Raw genomic sequence first — 22,268 nt, 5'->3', positions numbered from 1 at the left:
TTTTCGTAAATATTTTATTAAAATAACACAATAATCATTATAAACGGACAACATAAGTCACATTTGCTTTAAATTATTATCAAATGGTTAACATAAAACGAATCACTACCTGAATATATGGGAAGGATAGATTGAAGATATCTTTCACTATTTTTGGTGAGGTATTGCTAAGTTACTATTTACTTGAATGAAAACTGAAAATAGATTGTGACGCTCATGTGGCGAACTTCACAGCATTCCGTGGATTCTCACTCTGCACCAAAACAGTGTCCGAAACTTGTGACTCGGGCAAATAAAAACATGTAAGTAGAACACCTTCCCGATATATTGGCAACAAAAACAGGAATAGGCGGTGCGGTAAGGGCAGAGTAGCCGGCTTAGCACGTAGACGCTTCCAACTATAAGATCGATTAAAGATTTGTTCTTAGATGCGATGTCGATATACCTCCACGCGACTTGCGCTAAAACTGCGTGAATCAGTTGGCAATGAACTAGGAGGCAAGGTGGTCTACTTACTGGGAATTACCAACTAAAATACTTTTAAAACAGCATCAAAACTATCAGAACGATGAAAATACAACAGCTTAATTTTTTTAAGTTAGTATACAGATACTTGCGAAAACATTTCTACGTAAACAAATATATTGAATGATTATATAATTTATACGTCTCTTGCTGTTATACAACCCATGAAAACAGGCCACGTTTATTACTTTAGTGTGCGTGACAAACTACGTCTTACACTCGCGATTTGTATGACACTTTGTGTTAGTGTGCGTGCATTGCCCAAACTAGAGGTTAACTAAAAACTCTAATTTTTAGATGACTTCACAGCTGTCTATCTAGAGGTATCAATGGTCTATAACAGGGGTGCTCAAGCTTGAACTGCTGGCGATCTACCTCAAAATTGTTAGACTACGATCGATCGTCTCTGAGAGGCTTCAAGTATGTGTGATGAAAGATTGTCATCTAGGTAGAGTGTCACGATGACAAAGATATTAGTTTTGCGCACAAGATGCATTTTTTTTGTCAAGGTAAGTGTAGGTCTGCTCTAAAATGTCAATGAAAAAACTCATAATTATTATTCAAAATTGCGAGTTTATTGGTTCTTAAAAAACAAACGCGTTCTAAAGTTCTAAAGTTAACTAAATGTGACTTTGGACGTTGAAGCGTGACACTGCATGTCCTGATCATACTTTTCATAAGATGGTACGTAATTACCGATTTTAGTTTATTATACCATTTTTTTTCTCGAGATCGACTCAAAAAGCACCTGTCGATCCCGATCGACCGTTTGAGCACCTCTGGTCTATAACATCATAGGTTGGTCTAAATTCTAGTGACTTCTTACTTTAGATACCTATAAACTTTATTAATTAACTCGTGTAATCATTTATTTTTTAGCAATGCAATGTGTATCATAATCAAATTAACTAGTCCTACAATCAAATACATATAAGTCAAATGAGGAGAATTTTGCAAGAATTTAGTTTAAACACTGTGAAAATCATAATGTCAACACCAGCAACAAACATAAGCTTGTTGTGATGTTATGCCTACTACTCGGTTAAGGCGAAGAGTAAGCAGAAAACATGCAAACAAGATGTTTTTAGACAAGTTTTTTGGTGAAAATATAGCATTTTGAGCTATGAACACTACTTAATCCTGTTACACATATACTTAAGTCTTATTTGTAGGTTTCTAATGCTTGCTGTTGATTATAGTTTTCACTCCAGAGCCTTTTTGAACTACCACTTTTCCTTGCAGTTAAACAAGTTTTTGGCATGGCATGACGCATTTTTTTAGTAAAACTCTCAGATAAGCTATTCTTATAGCTTTACTTTTTTGTGTAGGTATATTTATTCAGATTAGTAATGAATAACGAGGATTGTAAGCATATAAACATTTTTCCACGCAAGAATTTTGAAAATACTGGCTTGTTACATAGATGCCGGGCCGGCAGCCGTGAACTCATATCGCTCAAGGTCGCTGGCATAGTGTCGCCTTAAGTCAACTCAGTAAATCTTTTATTGGCTTGCTTTTACAAAATGATTCAAGAAAATGTACAAAACAAGGTAGTTTTTGATCTTCATCAAGTGATTTAAAATCCTTTTTTGAATAAAATATTTTGAATTAAAATATTAATGTCATTTAAATAGTGAGAGTTAATGATTGAATTGTATTACCAGTCAGAATGTATAATTATTATCACTTAGAAAAAAATTATATATCTTAAGAATACTCAAAAATACAAACTTAACAGTTTAAGGAATGAAGCAAATTGTAAGTTCAATATTACGATCACAAGCACTTAGTAACTTCGCTTAAGTAAAGTAAAATTTAATGTAAGTGCTAATGGCCACATCATTGTTAAACTGTACTTAACAAATTAAGATAATTTACTTATTAGCCTAAGGTTATAGCTATTCTAACTTACTAGTAGATATATCCTCAGTAAAAAACAAAACAGCGGACTAATTAAGTTATTTAGACAAGTTAAAAAAGCCTTCAGACCATCGAACAACTAACAGTATTTTATCTTCCAAACAAATTTCGATGAAACATTTCATTATATAAACCTTCAAAAGTTAATAGTATTGTTAAGGTTCCGTTCCTCAAAAAGAGAAAAAATTTAACCCAAGATCACCTCGTTGTCTGTCCGTCTGTCTGTTAAAACTATTTATCTCGGAAACGCGTGTAGATAGATAGATAGATATCGAGATGAAATTACAACGATATTCTCAGGTCTATATTGAAGCTTTGATAAATCAAACTTCTATCTCTGGTAAGCTACCCGTCCTCCCATTGACAGATAGCGTGTACGGATAAGTTGAGTTACCGTCGGTGTGTTTATTAGGCCACAACCAGAGACTGAATATTGCAAACGCCCGTAAGATAACGTTAAAAATGATACTACCGTTTATGCCGCAAAACGTATATTTCGATATCAACCGATCTCAAGGGAATCATAATTTATGGGGTATTTTCCGTTGGCCTGGAACTATAAAATTTGGTAAGTAATACCGTCTTATACTAAAGGAATTGGGAAAAATCCTTAGATGGACGAGCCAGACCCGCACTTTTTTATTCGGTCCTGTTTTTAATTTATTTTTAACCAGTGCATCATTAAATTCTTTTTTTTTTCATGAAACTTTGGCTCTCTCCATCATTATATTCCTAGTACTCCATAGTATTTACTATCTATCTTACTAAAAAATTATATATACTTGAAGCTTTTTCTCTATCATATTAAAATTTTTTCGGTTTTTCATCTCTAACCTTACTTACTTAACGCACTGTAATAGGCTTACAAACATTTTTAATGAGAAAAGTGACGAAACGAGCAAGATATTTTGAAGATCTGAGAGTAAATGATACGCCCTATCATTACAATGCAGTGCCGCCCAGGATTCTTGATTGCTCACAAAATTCTGTTCCGCATCACAATTCACTTTGAGACATAAGATACTAAGTCTCATCAGCTATTTTAAAAATTTATAATAACATTAGATATTTTAATTACTTATAATTGTTTTTTATGGTATTTCTCTCTCTTGTCTTGTTATGTTCGCCAGCCAAAGTGCTCCGACAACAGCTAATGCCTGAAAAAAAAAATATAAAACATTTTTAATAAACGTTTGGAATTAAATTACATAATTCATGAGGATTCCTTGTAATATTTTTATGTCGGACTTTTTTGTCATCAATCTCTCGTTGCTCGTAGCTGTTGAGAACATTGTCTCTCATGTTTGTACTATATGTAATGTGAGACACTTTAACAGAAAATATACACTATGTTTCCAGCTGGAACTCTTACGTCTATCTATTTATTAGTTATATCTCAAAAGCGGCAGTATTGAGCTGAAATTTTGACATACGGGCGTTTTTAATGACCTATCTATCCTTAGTTTAACTTACTAGAGGTAGACAAATATATCGTTTTACGTATACTTAAATTTCAATAACCTATCGACAGATAGCATTGGACTATAACTAATAATATATCTATATTGGACATAACTACGGATAGATGAGATCTTGTCATTAAACGGTGATAGCAGTATTATTGTCATAAAACGGCCGATAGTGTATATTATCACCCCGTAGATATTTCTATTGCCACTATAACAAGGGATAGTAAAACCAAGATGGTGAAATTTATAACAAAGATCGTGTTCCAAAACAAATCTAAAACCATGGTGTCTTTTACTTAATTATGTAAGTAACTTATGATGCTACAGTTTGTATAGCATCTCTCTCAAGTCTCAGGCCAATCTCTTCTCACTCGGTTTAGTTATAGAAAATCTTTTGTAAGCAAAAGATTTACTATTGACTACTATACATTATGCATATTATGTTTTTACATGATCCCAGAAATTATGTAAAAGAAATTGTTAAAAATATTATATGTGGTAAATGTTACTAGGTTTAACATAAATAACTTTCTTATTATACCACAGGGATTGGAAAGACCACACTCAACTTTATTGTTATGAAAATCTAAAAAAAAGAGGCTGAGTTTCTTTCGCCTGTTCCTCTTAGGTCTGAGGCATACATTTTCGAATGGGTGGTAGTTTTTAGTGTTTATTTAGTGATTTAAAAAATCCTATTTTGAATCTATTTGAATTTATTAAGCAGGCAATATCCTATCCTTGGGAGAGGTTCTTATAACCTAGCCGAGATTTCATGTCCTACAAGTAACAAGTCAAGGTATTTCATTCTTTTCGCAACAGAATCTGGGATTCTCATTGATCCCTATAGTGTGTAAATGTTTTTATGACCAGCTGTGAGTACAAAATTATGTGTTACATCAAATATATAGGAATATGCTTTCCTTTTTGTTTTACTTTTGAATACTGGTCCATTTTCCATTAATATGAGATTACTTAAACGTCAGAAAAACTGTAATGTTTCGTTTTTGGGATGCAAAAGCACGCTGGCTGCACTAACACACGTTGGCTTCCGACTTCCGTAACAACATACAAGATAATAAAATATACTTATAGACATAGATAGTAATACTTTTGTAAAATAAACAAAAGAGGCCGCTAAAACAGTACTTACTTTATTCCATAATCGTATTTTTTATTAATAATTGTTGTTATAGCGGCACTCTGTCACAATTTCATCTAACAAATGCTCGGGTTACTACAGCAGCCCACTGACATAGACAAATAGAGAACCAGTTGGTTATCTACGGGACCCTAATAAGTATTGCAGGGTATTGTTACAAGCACAGCGTAATTATGGATTGCGGTTAGATTGAAGGCAACGCCAGGGCTTATAATACATTTGCTTACACGCGCAAACTACAATTGAATAATACAAGTTTATTTTCTACAAGACTTCGTTGTGCATCTATTTACGATTTATATCATCAAGTATTAAATAAATAATAAGAGTAGATGGGTACCTTTATGTACCGTCAAGAGTAGGTAGTAGTAGTACCGCTAGATGATGGGTACCACAACGGCGCCTATTGTTTCGGTCTGAAGGTGTCTGGTAGCTAGTGAAATTATTGGGCAAATGAAACTTAACATCTTTTGTCTCAAGGTGACGAGCGCATTGTAGTGCCGCTAAAAATTTTGGTTTTTTCATGAATCCTGAGCGGCACTACATTGTAATGGGTAAGGCGTATCAATTACCATCAGCTGAATGTCTTGCTCGGCTCGTCTCTATTTCGTGGTAATACTTGAAAATTGAAACAAATTTTGTGCAGAGGTGATGGCAAATAATCGTAAATGTAAAAATTTAATTTGTTCCTTTATTTCTGGATTTAAACGAAAGGTGTTCGAGCCGTGCACAGATTCGTTGATTAGGGTTGCACGCGGTCACATGATTCGAGCGGATACTGGGGTGAACCACCACGGAGAGCAAGACTCCATATGTGGCCGTGGTATATTTAATTTCCTTGCTCTATTTATGACACCCAGTTTCTTCGAAGCCAATTTGGATTTGCCCTCCTATGGCATGATATGGCAATTAGGTCGAAATATCAAGATCCAACCTATTCCCATATAACGTGGTGAAAAGCGGTGATACGATATATCTTTTTTGTAGCTTCTATACCTACTATTATATTATTCTGTATGGTATGTCTAAAATATGTGATGAACTTTAGCATTCAGTCGGCTTCAAAATAAGAAGATTTTCTTAATTATTAGACTATTTTATGTTTTTATTCGTATCTCCGCCGCGGACTATGTACCGATTTGAGAATTGTTTTTAGTGTTGAAAGGATTCAGATTGGTCCCATTGTAAAAAAAATTGATCTGATGATGAAATCTGGATCAATTAAGGAGTCCTCAAACTTACAGTACTTATGTTTAGCTTGGCACCAACTTCAAAATATTATAGAGAGAATTTATTCTTAAGTTTTATATTTACTAATTTAAATAAACTTTATTTTCATTAAGACTGCCAGTTACATAAGAAATAACTATTATGAAAAAATGTTTACAATCAATTATTTTGCTAATTTGGTACCTAGGTATTCAATGCAATACAATGTTGGTTAAAAATTTTAATTTAAGAATGATATCATAATACAACCCACTCATGTTAAACTATTTTTTTTTCATAAATATGTCATTGAAGACCCGCTTCAAAAGAATTCACTGGGCATTCTTATTGACGAGGGTAGGGTGTAATAATATATCTTAATTCTGAGCTCCCTCAAAACTCTTACCTTAACTAGACTCACAATCATGCACAAAAAACTGTTTGAAGCAAAACTCGGACTACGCGTCTATTTGGCAGAGTGCTCGTTCAGTTGTGTTTCGAATACAACCCCACGCAATGACAAAGTGTTCAGTGAAAAACTTTCTAAGTAACAGCATATTCAAACTAAAAAGTATCGTATTTCAAGTGAGTTTCCCTTAAATTAGTTAAATTCTGTAACTAACTTGACGTTTTTAATCATTGTGTGAAATAATTGCATTTCAATTGCTAAAACAAAATATTCTTGCCACGTGTTCGCGTCTGAGCTTCTAATAAAAGTATCGTATTTCAAGTCAGTCTCGATCCGAACTCGATGTGACAAAGACGTGTTCGTCAAACAATATTTTACTTTTGTATATAATAATAGTATTAGTAGGTTTTTATTAAGTCTTAACGTTATAGTTTTTTAAGTAGTGCTGATATTTCTTTGATATAATAATAGTATAGAAATCTGATTGAGTGTTATAGTTTTCTGTGTTGTGGTGACTTCTATTTCTACGCATACCGCTGCCTACTGCAGTACAAAGTGACGCGATTAATAACCAGTTCCGTATCAATACATTCCTGAGCACCGGCGTTGACAACCTTCGGCATGGAAGATTTATGCAAGCGTTGCAATGAAAAAGTTCTGGATGGGGCCTCGTGTTCGGGTTGCCGATTAACCTATCACTTCCACTGTGTTAGCTTATCGGAAGTTGGGTGGCGGAGACTGGGATTTGAAAGACAGGGCTCGTGGATTTGTCCTGAATGTAGAAAGAGTCCTATCCAAACGAGCTCTGCTTCCAAGAATCTAATTCCGGAGGACGCTTCATACCAGGTGCAACTAACCAGAATTGAGAATATGCTGTCCCCTCTCACTTCACTCCCAGAACATGTCGAAAAATTACGCAATGAAATGTACGAACTAATCTCAAAGATAAATACGAGTGTAATTGAAGATATTAACACGAGGCTGGCAGATATTGATACAAAACTCTCTGTTGTTGAATCTCTAAGTCAAGAACTCGACCGGGTTAAGTCACAGATTCTCAACGTCGAGAATAGATTAAAAAGTTATGATACTGAACTTGCGAAGAAAGATGCTGCTATCTCTAATCTTCAAAAAAATATTGCTGCATTTGATTTAGAAAACAAACGCGAGCAGCAAAAATCCCGCTTCTTAAATATTGAGTTAGTTGGCATACCGGAGAAATCGAAAGAAAATTTGGTTGAATTACTTCTTCTCTTAGCTACGGCTATTGGTTCCGACCTTAGAAGAGACGACATTGAATTTATAACAAGAGTTCACTCAATTCGTCAGAAACAAGGACACCCAAGGAAAATTGTGGCTAAACTTAAGGATAAGAGAGGTAAAGATGAACTCCTAGCTAACTTCAAAAAGCATAATAAACAAAAAGGGATAACCTCACGTGATCTTGGCTTTGATGACAATTCCATGAAAATCTTCATCAACGAACACCTCACAGTTGCTAATAAGATGCTCCTTAATAAGTGCAAACTAAGAGCTAAGGAACGTAATATCAAATTTGTTTGGGTGAAGAACTGCGTAATTTATTTACGTCGCAATGAAAAATGTCCACCCAAGGCGATCAGGTCAGAAGAGGAATTGAACGATTTTTTAGACACTTCGCAGGTTTAATGCTCAGTTACCATTTTTTATTATTAGAGTTCATTGTACCAGAAATACGTATATTCATCACACACACACATATTCATCACACACACTTTTACCACTCAAAAAAAATCAAACTAATTATATTCATTCACACTTACACATTATTATTAATCTTAAGAAACAAAAACTTAAGTTGTTTAAAACCTCTGACACTCAGTACTCACATCACTGCCGTACAATTTTTAGTAAATGATTTTATATCTACCCTCTTATCTGTTATTGTTTTTAGCCATGTTATGCATTTAATAAGTTATCAATTGCTTTTTATTGCAACAAATTTTTATATTAGAAATTATGTAATTGTATTTACATTATATTGCGTAACCGTGTTCTTTTTGACATTTCCTTATATTTTAAATATTTTTACTTCTTAATAATTAGGTTTCTTTATGATGGATTTAAATAATCTCAAAATTTATTATCAAAATACTCGCGGGTTACGCACGAAATTACACTCACTTTATAATAATATAGAAACAAGCAATTATGATATAATAATTTTAACAGAAAGTTGGCTATGTGATGGAATTTTAAACACGGAAATATGTGACAGTCGTTATGATGTATTCAGATTTGACAGGAAACACAAGAGAAGGGGCGGGGGCGTTTTGATATGTATTAAGAAATTACTTGCTGCGTTTATTTCACAGGACTCAAACTGCGAGCAAGTAGAATGTATATGGCTAACTATTCCGAAGGGTATATATTTAAGCAATCGCTCGCTACGTAGTGACAAGGATTTACATATTATAGCGGCATACATCCCCCCTAACTCGGATGCGAATAATTTATTACGTAACTTTAATAAGACCCTAATATCATTTTACGATAAACATTCGAATGATAATTTTCTCATAATAGGAGATTTTAATTTTTCTTTCATTTCATGGTATGGTAATGATAATAGTTACAGCATTACAAAATACTGTAACTCAGAATTATTAGAATCGGCATTGAGTTTACTAAATACTTACAATCTGATGGGATTAAAACAATATAATTTCAACAAAAATAGCTGTGGTAACATTCTTGATCTTGTCTTATCAAATATTTACTTACAGTGTAACATATGTAGCGATTCACTTGTAAATATTGACCACTTTCATAGTCCCCTGGTTATCGTCGTAAAAGACCTTTTTATGAAAGCCCTACAACCACATTTTTGCGTAATAAAGAAATTTTTTAAGGGTGACTATGAGACGATAAATTTAAAATTAAAAAATACAAACTGGTCCGACATCCTAAATGGCTCCGTTGAAGAGGCCGTGGATAATTTTTACAGAATTATTCATTCGCTCATAGAATCTCATATACCTGTTATAAAAATCTCCTCACGTCATCAATACCCGAAATGGTATACTCCAGCTCTAATTAATTCAATAAAAGAGAAGTACAAAGTTCACACTAGGTGGAAAAAGTTTAAAAATCCAGGAGACTATGCCATGTTCTCCTTGCTGAGAGCCCGAGTAAAGAGGTTGCAAATCGAATCATATACAAAATATATGAATCGTTGTCAGAGTAATATCAAAACTTCGCCTAAAGAATTCTGGAAATTTATTAAAAATAAACGCACTGATTCTGGTATTCCTCACAACATGTACTACGGAAGTAGTTTACTTACGAATGGACATGATATCTGCAATGCATTTAATGAATACTTTCAAAGTGTATTCCAACCTAGTGACCTAAATGATGAGACCCTGAACGAGGAATCAAATATTTCCGAAAATCTTCACACAATTGAGATCGATGAAAGAATACTTAGGAGGTTGTTTAGTAAATTGGATATCCGAAAGGGCGCCGGTACTGACGGTATACCAGCTATTTTTATAAAGAAATGTGAATCGGGCCTATTACCTCCGCTACTAACACTCTTTAAGCGCTCCATTAATGAAGGGACCTTCCCTAGATGTTGGAAGGAAGCCCGAATAGTACCAATACATAAAAAGGAATCAAAAACAAATATTAGTAACTATAGAGGTATCTCCATTTTGAATATATTTGGTAAAATGTTAGAAAAAATTGTATATGATCATATTTATAGAAATTGCCTACAATGCATCCCTATCAACCAACACGGTTTTATTAAATCTCGTAGTGTCCTTACTAACTTGCTTGAGTTCACTCATACCGTTAAGTGCGACATGAATGATAGATCACAAATAGATGTAATATACACAGATTTTGAAAAGGCTTTTGATAGAGTCAACCACAGTATACTATTAAAGAAGCTTTACGCAGTTGGAATCAGAGGGAACCTTCTTAGATGGACAGAATCGTATATAAGAAATCGCTGTCAGGCCGTCGTCCTCGGTGGTTTTAGATCAGACTTTGTTGAGGTGACTTCTGGTGTACCTCAGGGATCGCACCTGGGTCCTTTGTTATACAATATATATTTATATGACATCAGTAATTGTTTTGCTAGTTCAAACTTCTTGCTGTATGCTGACGACAAAAAGATTTATAAAAAGATTTCACAAATAGACGATTGCTTTATGTTACAAGATGACTTAAATAGACTGTCACAATATTATAAAATAAATAAAATAACAGTTAATATTGCTAAATGTCAAATTATTACATTTTCACGAAAGCATAATAACATAAAATTTGATTATACTTTAAATAACGAAATTATTCAAAAAATTACTCAAATAAGGGATTTAGGTGTGATCCATGATAGCAAACTAACCCATAATAACCACATCGAAATAATAACACAGAAGGCTTATAAAAATCTAGGGTTTATTCTTCGCACTTGCGAACCTTTCAATGACATCTTGTGCCTAAAAGTGCTATATTATGCTTACGTGCGAAGCATCCTTGAATTCGCAAGTCCTATCTGGAGGCCTACATATCAATGTTATATTGACCGCCTTGAAAAAATACAAAAGATATTTATAAAAAAATTGAATTTTAAATCTCAATTCATTCCTATAGACTACAAAGAAGCCTGTAATTATCATAAAATCGATACCTTGGAAGATAGAAGATATGTAATTGATATGTTACTCCTTTATGATATATTACATAATAAATTTGACTGTCCAGATATCTTAAATAAAATATCATTCCAGGTACCAACATTACGTACTAGGCATAGTAATTTATTTAACATTCCCTTTGCTTCTACTAAGTATCTTAAATATTCACCTCTATTTCGAATTCCTGACATATATAATAAGAAATTTTCTTCCGTCGACATTTTCAACTTATCACGTCTGAGGTTCAAAAAACTGATATTAAACTGTTTAAATTGCAGGAGTTAATCATCAGTATATTCAGGATAAATTATTAGTCTCACATCGTAATTTAAACATTATATTCGAACACTCACATTCACTCACACCACTCACATTCACTCACACCAATCACATTCACTCACACCAATCACATTCACTCACACTACTCACATTCACTCACACTACTCACACCACACAACCTACTCACCGTTTCAGTTACTCAATATGGATACGATTTCTTCTTTTCTTTCTATGTAATTTTTTCTTGTAAGTTTTTCTAGTATTTTTCGTTTTTGTCTTAAACTACTTTGTCACATACTTATTGTACTGTTAATAGTATTCCTTTTAATTGGCGTATCTATTCTGTATAATTTTTAATATACTCTTTTCATTTTGTTAGCTGTAAGGAATCATAAATAAATAAATAAATAAATAAATAAATAAATAAATAAATAAGGGTATACATATAATAGACTGAACATTAATATGGATGAATGTTTTAATGTTATCTATATAGGTTAATGTATACGTATATACAACGCCACTCGGACATTTCTTGACGACCTTTTAATAGGCGATTGGTCTATTCTTATTTATTATACGTCAAAGGTACCATGTATTGTTTTATGAGAAAAAGTGACAAGACGAGCACGACATTCACCTTAAGACAGTAAGTAAGACAAGGAAAGTAAGTACGCCCTGGCCATCACAATGCAGTGCCACACAGAATTCTCGAATTAACCTGAAATTCTAAACGTCATCACAATTATTGCGCTCATCACTTAGAGACATAATATTCACATTAGCCCAGAAATTTTTCTAGCATTTGCATACTTCAAACTGAATCACAATAATGCTTTCTCGTTACACTTCCACGTCAGACGGAGTACCATAATATTTAGGGTATTTCAGTACTCTACATTTTAGGGTTTCAAGATCATACCTGCATAACAACTAAGAAGATTCCAGCTAACCCAATAGAACCCGCATGGGATTTGACCCAGTTTCCGAATGCGTCCGAGCAGCCAGTTCTGTACGCCGATGTGGTGTTGCACGTGAAGATCTGAATGGTTCCATAGGTGTGATCGCAACAGCTGATTGGTACTCCCTGGGTTTCTTCCGTTCTGAGGTGAATTAGCCAATCGCTAGAATTTCGCACCCCACAACATGTGAACTGAAATGAGAAGATATTTTTTTTTATATTTTTAAGAAATTCAACAGCTAGTTATACTTATATATAAATAATAAACACACACAATTAATTCGAGCTAATAATAGGCTTCCACATGTACATATGAAACAAGTATTATTTTATTAAATCTAACATAACAACATTTTTAAGGTTATGTAGTCATAGTATTGTAAATTTAGTTATAAGATTTATTTTGATATATTAAATAAAACTTCTCGTACTCCCAATGTCAGATACATGCATTGTAAAAGGAGTAAGTTAACGACTAATGTTAATGTTTTGCCACTGCTGAATTGTTTTGCCAAATGCGTAAAAGTAAAAAAGATCGATTTTATTCCGTGTCAGAGAAATGATTGTATAGCTCTTAAAATAAATGAATTGTTTGTATAGTTCGTGCGACAGAATGGTACAGCAAAGATAGGCTGTTGTCTTAATTTTATACTAGGGAATGCCAGACAGACTTTGGTCAGTAATATGGAATAGTCAATTCTAGTTCTAACTATTTTAATTAAGGTGATCATATCAGCGATATCTCTAAGAGTTTTAATTAGTGGTAGAAGTGCAAGCGGATGCAGCGTTCTTCATAGTTTATATTAGGTATTTTAAACTTAAAGCTATATATCTAAATATCCATTATCTTAATTAATATTAGAGGTTTAAATATGAAATTTTTAGTTTGCGTACGGGCTAATTTGTATATAAGACACTTCAGAAGGAAACTTATTCAACATGAGAGATGTTTGACTTTCAATTGCTTTTCTTTAAAAGTATAAATGGATTCAATATTCCTGTAATTTTCAATTGGCTTTAAAAGTAAAGTCAAAAGTCAAAGTTTTTATATGCATAAACATGTTAGATTGATGTTACATAAATTTTATAAAATACAGTAAGTACAGTGAGTGATGATATTGTAAAATGAGTTATGATTACTTGTGTGAAAAGCCACGTAGAATGTATATTGTCATTTGAAATATGTAGTTGAATAATATAATATCAAATAATGTTCATGTTCAAAGCTCAAGAAAGAAACATAATATTTGTATGATTCAATTTTATGGTTGATATCTTAAGTATCATCAATATTTCGTCATTGATAAATTATCTTACTTGTAGATTTCACGAAATTTCTTTTGTTTTTGTTATATTTTTTTATATATTCATGGAATAAGATCATAACAAAGTTAAGCTGCGCATTGAATATTCGCTTAAAGAATACTTGCTGTGTGTTTTGTGCAAATAATACCACAACCAAAGAGTATTTTTTTTATTTTGTTTTGTCCGTTTGTCTGCTTGCCTTTATGTATGTTCGGGCAAGATGCAATAACTACTGAACAGATTTAATTCCAATTTCGCATGAATATTAACAAGAAGTCGTGACAAAATATAGGCTACATAATATTACGCTATTATTATTATATTATTTTTCATAATGTTCTTTTGTGTTCATAAGCACATTGGAGAATTTGCTATAAACTGCGACAATCACAATGTTAACACGAAGAACAAACATACTAATACTAAGCAACGTAGACGAGTCTAAGGGCCCGGGACCGGATGGTTTGCCTGTTATTTTTTTAAAGTCTACAGCTAGATCTCTGACAAAACCGCTTCATATATTATCCAACAATTGTTTAAAAAATGGCGTGTTTCCGGATATCTGGAAGCAAGCATGTATAACACCAGTTCATAAAAGTGGCGATAAGCAAAATATCGATAATTACCGACGTATTTCGATACTTTTTTTAAAGTTTTTGAAACTCTGGTTCACAGCATTATTTATCCTAGTCACACAGTGTAATAATCCCTGAACAGCATGGTTTTGTGAAACGTAGATCCACAACTACTAACCTTTTGACTTTTTCGAACTATTTGTTTGAGTATTTGGACATTACGAAGAATATAATAAGTTTAATTATATCATAACTTAATGTTTGTACTAATTGGAATGCTAAATGGCATTATGACTTACATAGTGTTCTAAAAAATAATCTACGATACTATGTGTCCAAATTCTGGGAAGTATTTTGGGTACAGCATGTATGATCTTGTAATAAAATCTTTACATTTATAAATAAATACTATTTGTATCTGGCTGTAATGTAATGTGATATTTAAAAAAAGAAGAAAATAACTAGTAAAATGTTGTTTTCAGCTAATTTTTATTTGTTTCTCTTTCTATTAAAATTCAAATAAAAAAACTACGTTTAAAAACCAAACGTGGCCAGACAACCTCAATAATTACAGAAAGTAAGCTGTTTATAATATTATGTTTTATTTTGTTTAGGGCCTGGCACCGACTTCAAAGCTATCAGTCTGAATGAAAACTTTTTATAATGCCATACACAAAAAAACAATTATATGATACACGTAAACATTTTTTTATAAAACATGTTCATAAAATGAAAACTACTGGGCCAAACTGCGTAAAATTTTTATGGGACCAAATGGCATCCATTCCACATCGAACTAAAGAAGAATAACGTTAATCGGATCATAAATCTCAGCGTAATCGACGTACATACATAAAAAATACTGATTGAATTGAGAACCTCCTCCTTTTTGAAATCGGTCAAAAAATGCAGCGCAAACAGGAAAAAAAGTTTGTGACGTTTATGGACCTATGCTAGCACACAGTTGGTTTTGATGTCAAAGATGTCCCTCGCTCTGGTCGTCAAGGACATTGCTCAATAACTGGGACTTGATTTCACAACAGGTTTGACCTATTTAAAACATAACGAAACATACACGAAAAGGCTGGATGTTTGTTGTTGGATGGTGCTACACAAGCGCACTGAAAGAAACCTAATGAACCGTGAACTAATCTGTGATTATTTATTTACGTAATGAAATCAATACTAGAAATAGGGATAGGCTTGCTGTTCATGTAAGTCGACTCCAAAAAGTCACAACTTCATTCAGAGGTCTGTGTATACGTTTTTATAATAAGGTCCCTATTGACATTCAGAACTTACCTTTAAATGAATATAAATCAGTGCTAAAGAAAAAGTTGTATACAAAAGGGTACTATAAAATATCTGAATATCTGGATCTTAAGAACCCTTGGGACTGAGCTGCTGGGCTGTTACATGTCTGTCTTAGTTTGATAAATGTCATTATAGTTATATAATTTAAATATTAATATTGTTTCTGTTGTTTAATCAATTTTAATAATCATTATCATGAGTTATGTAATTTGAAACAAAATTGTAAGTAGGGGCATTTAGTAAGTATTGCATAATATGTAGATGAACTTGAATTGTTTTGTTATTCGCTAGATTTCTCGTGGCAGGTATCGTCATGCTCGCTTAAATGCCTCTGCTTGTGGCGGCGACGTGGGGCGGGTCGTTCCCTTCCCTAAAATATGGCTTTGAGTATTTTTGTTGCGTCACTTTGCATATATTGTAATTGAAATGATTTGTAAAACAACTAAAATGTAAATCTTGGCTTAAAAGAGTGGCAATGAGTTTCTTGCTACTTCTTCTCATTAGCTCAACCCTTTACGAAGTAGCGGTAAATTCAATAAGAAACAATATTTATATATTTTTTTGACATTCATAAGTGTCATTTTTGTGACCTACATAAGTGTTTTTGAATTTTGAATTTTGAATCGATCCGTTTTTACCGGCCATTATGGTGATTAACTGACGAAAAGATAATCACATACGACATGAACGTCTGTAAAGGTTGTCGTCAAAGGCCGGTCACGTTTCACAGACTGAGGCAAAACCCGGGTAGGCTCACAATAAGGTGATACTGTGTGTATGGTGGGACTGGAAGGGATTTGTTCATTATGAGCTTTTACTGCCGAGCATAAACATCGAATCTCTACTGTCAATATCTGATGGGATTAAAGCATTCAGTTCAATGAAAGCGTTATCATCAGAGACCTTCTAGACCACACACATGTTTAGCCACTCAGCAATAACTAAGAGAGTTTGGTTGGTTGTTAATCCATCCGCCATATAGCCCAAACTTCGAACCTTCAGATTTCCACATGTTCCAGTCTCCTCACAATTTTTAAATAGTGTCAGGTAACCGACCAAGATTCAAGAGAAGACTGCCAACACTACCTACTTAATTTTTTTAAAGAATTCTCAAAATTTCTGCACCAAAGGGATAATGTCACTACCTACTAGATGGCAAAGAGTTATCGAAGAAAATTGCACAATACTGTAATTAAATGTAAATAAAATTTGGAAAAAAAATGTTTTGAGTTTCATATAAAATACCAAGAAACTTCCCCGGAGATATAATGGAATTTTTCTTAACAATTGCAAGAACTCACAACCAGAACGAAAGAGGAAATATTTTAAAAACTTTTGCTCCAGTACAATGCTATATATGTAATTAAGGTCTAATAAGTAATAGATAATAAAAAATAATGAGTTGATTTATTAATGTTACCAAATTCAACATAACCGAAATCAGGGTATGCGGCTTGTAAGTACAAAAGAAGAAGTCTTTTCACTGTAAGTACAATGATGTTTTGATACTTAATGGTTATAAATTAAAAATATTCTGAGTCAACTTTGTGTCGCTAAAGAACAATCTCTCTATATACAAAAACTTTGTATCGGTAATATTACTAAAATGTTAATAAATTTATATTTAAGAGTCAAATTCAAATAATGTTTATTATAATAGGCTAAAACTAAACGCTTTTGAATTGTCAATATAAAAATTACTGAATTTCTGAATTTACATAATATGTTCGAAAAAAGGATAGCTCGTGAGAAGAACATACAAGAAACTAAATCTATCAATGAGTATTTTGCAACAGTTGTAATATACTTTCATATTTTGTCTTTTTATATCAAATATTTAATTAAGAAATTAATAAAAAATATACTGTAAAGCTTAAATTGATTGTTTGTAGAAGGATCCTTCGAGAACATCGAATAATAATCGTGATAATTAATATCATAGTAAGTTGATTAATTATTTACCATCCAAGAAATAATAACATTGCGTGCGTACAAAGTACACATGTCAGAAGTGAGACCTGCATGGTGCATGAACCTCTAAATTGTATATGAATTCCTGGTACGTGTTGCTAGGATGATACATAATTTCAACCGCTATGAAAGACATTCCTACCACCACATTCCTACCACCACTAATATATATAATAATATGTTCTCCTGGTGTCTATGTGGTAATACGTCTTGCGCTTGGAGTCAGAATATATTAAGGTATACTCGCGCATTACTTAAGACAATCTCTTCTTTAACTATGATCGCCTGGTACCAAAACATTGTATTATGCTTCCTATCTCATTATCTCCCATGTTAAATATTATGAATTGATGTGACTGCTCTTTTTACTGTCGCTTTTTCGTTTCATCGACTTTCAAATCACAACGATGATAAAGAAGTTTTCACTTCAATAGTATGCATATTTCTGTCTCATTTTTTGCCGGCTTCATCCTACACATTTTTGTATTTGTGTCTCTTACCTGTCGTTTTTTCCGTTGCATCCGGTTTGAAATCACAACGATTCTAAAGAAGTTTCACTTCAACAATGATTTATTACAGTTATTTAACAGGCAACGCATGAAGCAACCATCGTTCACTTCGCACATATTTTAGGGCCCAGCACACGATGCCGCCGCAAGCAATGCCATTTTAGTGAGCATCACAAACCATGTTGTAACATACGCAAGATATCAACAATTATAAGCATAATTAATACTCACAAAGAAAGCGATACGAAACGATTTTATATGATAGAATTACAGTGGATTTTATATAAATCAAAAGATGATTGTACTCTGATGAATATTAAGAATTACCATAAGGTGGACCAGGGGCATCAATTTTCCATACTTCTTTATCCTCTATAGTCTATAATATATTCTTTAACCGTCTGTATCGTAGGCTTTTTGAATGAGGCGATTCTTTCAATATATATATATCAACTTTGTTGATTTGGCTAGCTTGGTTATATTAAGAGTAAAAACTTGTCACTAAAGCGAATATTCTTTTTGATAGGATCGCGAAAGGGCATTTGGGGTCAAGTTGAAAGGGGCTAAGAGTACAATGGAGCCTCGACACGTGCACAACAGCCTCACTAATAGAGATATTATCTAGATTCTAGAATCTAGGAGATCACTGTAGATTTAAGGTAGTCTCGGAATACAAAGGTACTTCAAGTTCTATTGTGATTAGCAAATCAAATCAAAATCATATAATCATTTAGGTCAAAAAAACATTTAAGAATAAATGTCAGAAGTTAAACTTTTTACCGTTCACCACCACTTCGGAAAAGGTGTCACTCTCTGAAATCAAAATTTACAGCTTCATCGTATACAAATTATTTTATTACAATATAATATGTAAAGTGACACAACAAAATTACTCAAACATCAAATTTTCGATGACTTACATGATATAAATAAATGTAAAGTATAAAAAATAAATGTTTATTAATAAAAAAAAACCACAACAATTATTGTGTTCAATCCACCCACACTGTATATAAATGAAGGTATTTTGCAAGTATCATTATGAAGATATAACTATAAATATTATATCGTTTAATAAGTTTAATTTTAACAACAATTTCCGATGACAGGATCATTTATCCACCACAGTAGCGGCCGTTCATGAGTATGACGCTTGACAGCAAGTAATAAAACTAAAATTATCACATCATACAGATATGGATTTATTACTTATTGTTCTGTGATTTCATTTGGCAAACAGGGACATAAAAATCGCTTGAGCTATTATTTCATGCTTTTTCCATACGTAAAAGTAATTAGTGAGTACATTCATGTTTTTAAATTTTTAATGGCAGTTATTAACATATGAGTAGGCTTACAAATTAAACTTAGTTGGTACAAATCTCATAGTATAGCTGAGCTTTTGTTCGTATTGGCTGGGTATTTGGGCTGTATGAATATCATTAAATAGTTGCTTTTAGAATTCGTGTTCAGGATAACATTTCAGATTGAGAATTGATTTGATGACTACAATCAAAATTATCCTTGGGCCTATAGCAATATTAATTGAAAAACTGCAGCTAAAATTTATTCATTGATTATAATCAACTATTGCACCGTTTCTTCTTTCTCAAAGAGCCGCCACTTTTCCAGTATACTAAGTAAAATGTTACTTTTAAAAGGATCATGTTAATAGTCATTTTGCTTGCTACATTGCTTGCCAAGCCTGACTTGTGCTATTGTTTATACTTGTAAATACTTATTAGAAATAAAATTACGATAAAAATAACATTGATGTTAATATTATGTACTACGTTCTAGAAGAAGACGTCTCACTTTGATTGTTTGTAACACGAGTTGTATTCAGCTGTAGTCAACTCACTCTATGTTAAGCATTTGAGGCAATAACATATATAATACTAGCTGACCCAACAGACGCTGTCCTGTACATAATAAATGAAATACTGTTTTTTATGAATTTGTCAATAATATTTCATAACATCAAGAATTATTTCGTAAAATATGCTCCTTGTCGTTATAATAAAATTGGTTCACAGCAGAACTGTCAAACTGTGCGTCAATAAATTCTCTCACAGAAAATATGTCTATACAAAACAAATATTGGAAATAAAAATAATTATGGGTTCCAAATCGAAATAAAAACTATCCTATCTCACAAGTTGGACTAAAATGCACTCCATTAAGGACGCGTTTACGAATCCGACAAAAATAAGATATCTTTCGGTAGAGTTTGTGATGAAATGAAACTAAATCTAACAAAACTAAAAATTGCCACAGATAGATTACTTCTTTATATCCAATTAGCGGGAAATTTTTGCTTTGAAATTTTGATATTTTATGTCGTAAAAACGATTATATATAGGAGTGGTAGTGCCATGTTGGGTCCTCACGGACACAACCGAATTGGGCCGGCACGCCTGGAGAAATACCACTCCCCCACTCGAAACTGGCGTGAAATAGCGGCTATGCCGCTGTGTTTCGTCCGGTGAGTGGGGTATCCGGAGGCCTACACCCCCCCTCCCAAATACAAATGGCAGCACAGACTAAAACGAGACTACTCCAGGACGGTACCAGGCTACGCAGCCCTGGAAAATCCGTCCCTGGGCGTCCACAATTAGGGCCTGTACCTAACAGTGGTTGCCCAGGCTGCCCCGCGAATTCTGGAGGGGGCAAATCTGCGCTGACTCGGGGTAAACAGAGCAGGAGGCTCAAACGACCCTCCCCCACACTCGCTGTGGACTTTTGCAACATCAAGGGGCTTCGCTCAAATTTAAATGCCGTCCACTTTCACCTGGAGACGGCGAAGCCGGCCCTGCTCTTTTTAACCGAGACACAGATATCCGCCCTGGCTGATTCATCTTACCTTTCCTACCCGGGGTATTATTTGGATCACTCCTTTATACCACGGGCTGGCGTGTGCGTTTACGTCAGGGAGGATGTCTGTTCTCGACGCCTGAGTTTTCTTGAAGGACAGGACCTATCCATCATCTGGCTGCGTGTAGACTGCGATGACCATCCGCGAATCTACGCATGCCTGTATAGGTCCGTGTTGGAGCAGATCCCCACTGCAGAGATTGTGTTTCTTGGCGATTTTAACGCCCACCACGCCGAATGGCTAGGCTCACGTACCACCGATCATGCAGGGAGATCTGTTCACGACTTTGCCTTAGCATATGGTCTGACGCAACTGGTTATTGCGCCAACGCGAATTCCAGATGTGCAAGATCATACACCTTCACTGTTGGACCTTCTGTTGACCTCACATCCGGACGGCTACCTAGTTTCCGTTGACCCTCCTCTGGGATCGTCGGACCACTGCCTGATCCGGAGCACCGTGCCGATCATGCGCCTAACACGGCCCCGCTTCTTAGGCTGTCGCCGCGTGTGGCACTATAGGTCAGCAGAGTGGGACGAGATGCGGTGATTTTTTGCATCCTACCCGTGGAGGCAGATCTGTTTTTCGCTGGGAGATCCAGATGCCGCTGCTGACGCTGTTGCTGATGTGGTACTGCAAGGTATGGAACTCTTCATTCCATCCTCCTCTGTGCCTATCGGTGGCAGGTCCCAACCATGGTTTGACCGCTCCTGCAAAATGGCCTCTCACCGAAAGCAGGAGTGCTATCAGGCTTGGGTCAATGCGGTGGTATCTAAGGATTTGAATTCCAGCGAACTTAAAAAACACTTCAATCATGCCTCCAGGTCCTTCAAAAGAGTTATTGCTGACGCGAAGTCGAAGCACATTGGCAGAATTGGCGAGAGACTTGCACGCCTTCCCTCGGGAACTCGTGCGTTCTGGTCGCTCGTCAAGGCTGTCCAAGGAAACTTCTGCCAGCCAGCCATTCCGCCACTGCACAGGGATGATGACTCGCTGGCCCATGACGCGAAAGAGAAAGCTGATCTCCTGGGCTCCCTCTTCGCACCCAACTCGACTCTGGATGACCAAGGTGCACCACCACCGCATATTCCGCGGTGCGA

At 34.4% G+C, this 22,268-nt stretch overlaps 1 protein-coding gene across 1 annotated transcript in view; it reads right to left on the bottom strand.

Annotated features, from left to right (window-relative positions):
- The window catches only part of LOC126965604 (CD63 antigen-like), a 28,914-nt gene continuing 6,646 nt past the window's right edge, over positions 1–22,268 (bottom strand). The window contains exons 4-5 of the mRNA XM_050809299.1: positions 12,581–12,811; positions 1–3,602 (exon numbers count right to left, since the gene is read on the bottom strand). Of these exons, the coding sequence (XP_050665256.1) occupies positions 3,537–3,602; positions 12,581–12,811 (297 nt within the window). The 3' untranslated portion in view covers positions 1–3,536. The remainder of the gene's footprint in view (positions 3,603–12,580; positions 12,812–22,268) is intronic.

The sequence above is a fragment of the Leptidea sinapis genome, chromosome 1 (assembly GCF_905404315.1).
Source record: "Leptidea sinapis chromosome 1, ilLepSina1.1, whole genome shotgun sequence".
Taxonomy (NCBI): Eukaryota; Metazoa; Arthropoda; class Insecta; order Lepidoptera; family Pieridae; genus Leptidea; species Leptidea sinapis.
Note: the sequence above shows the minus strand (reverse complement) of the source record. Positions and strands in the feature narration are given on the sequence as shown.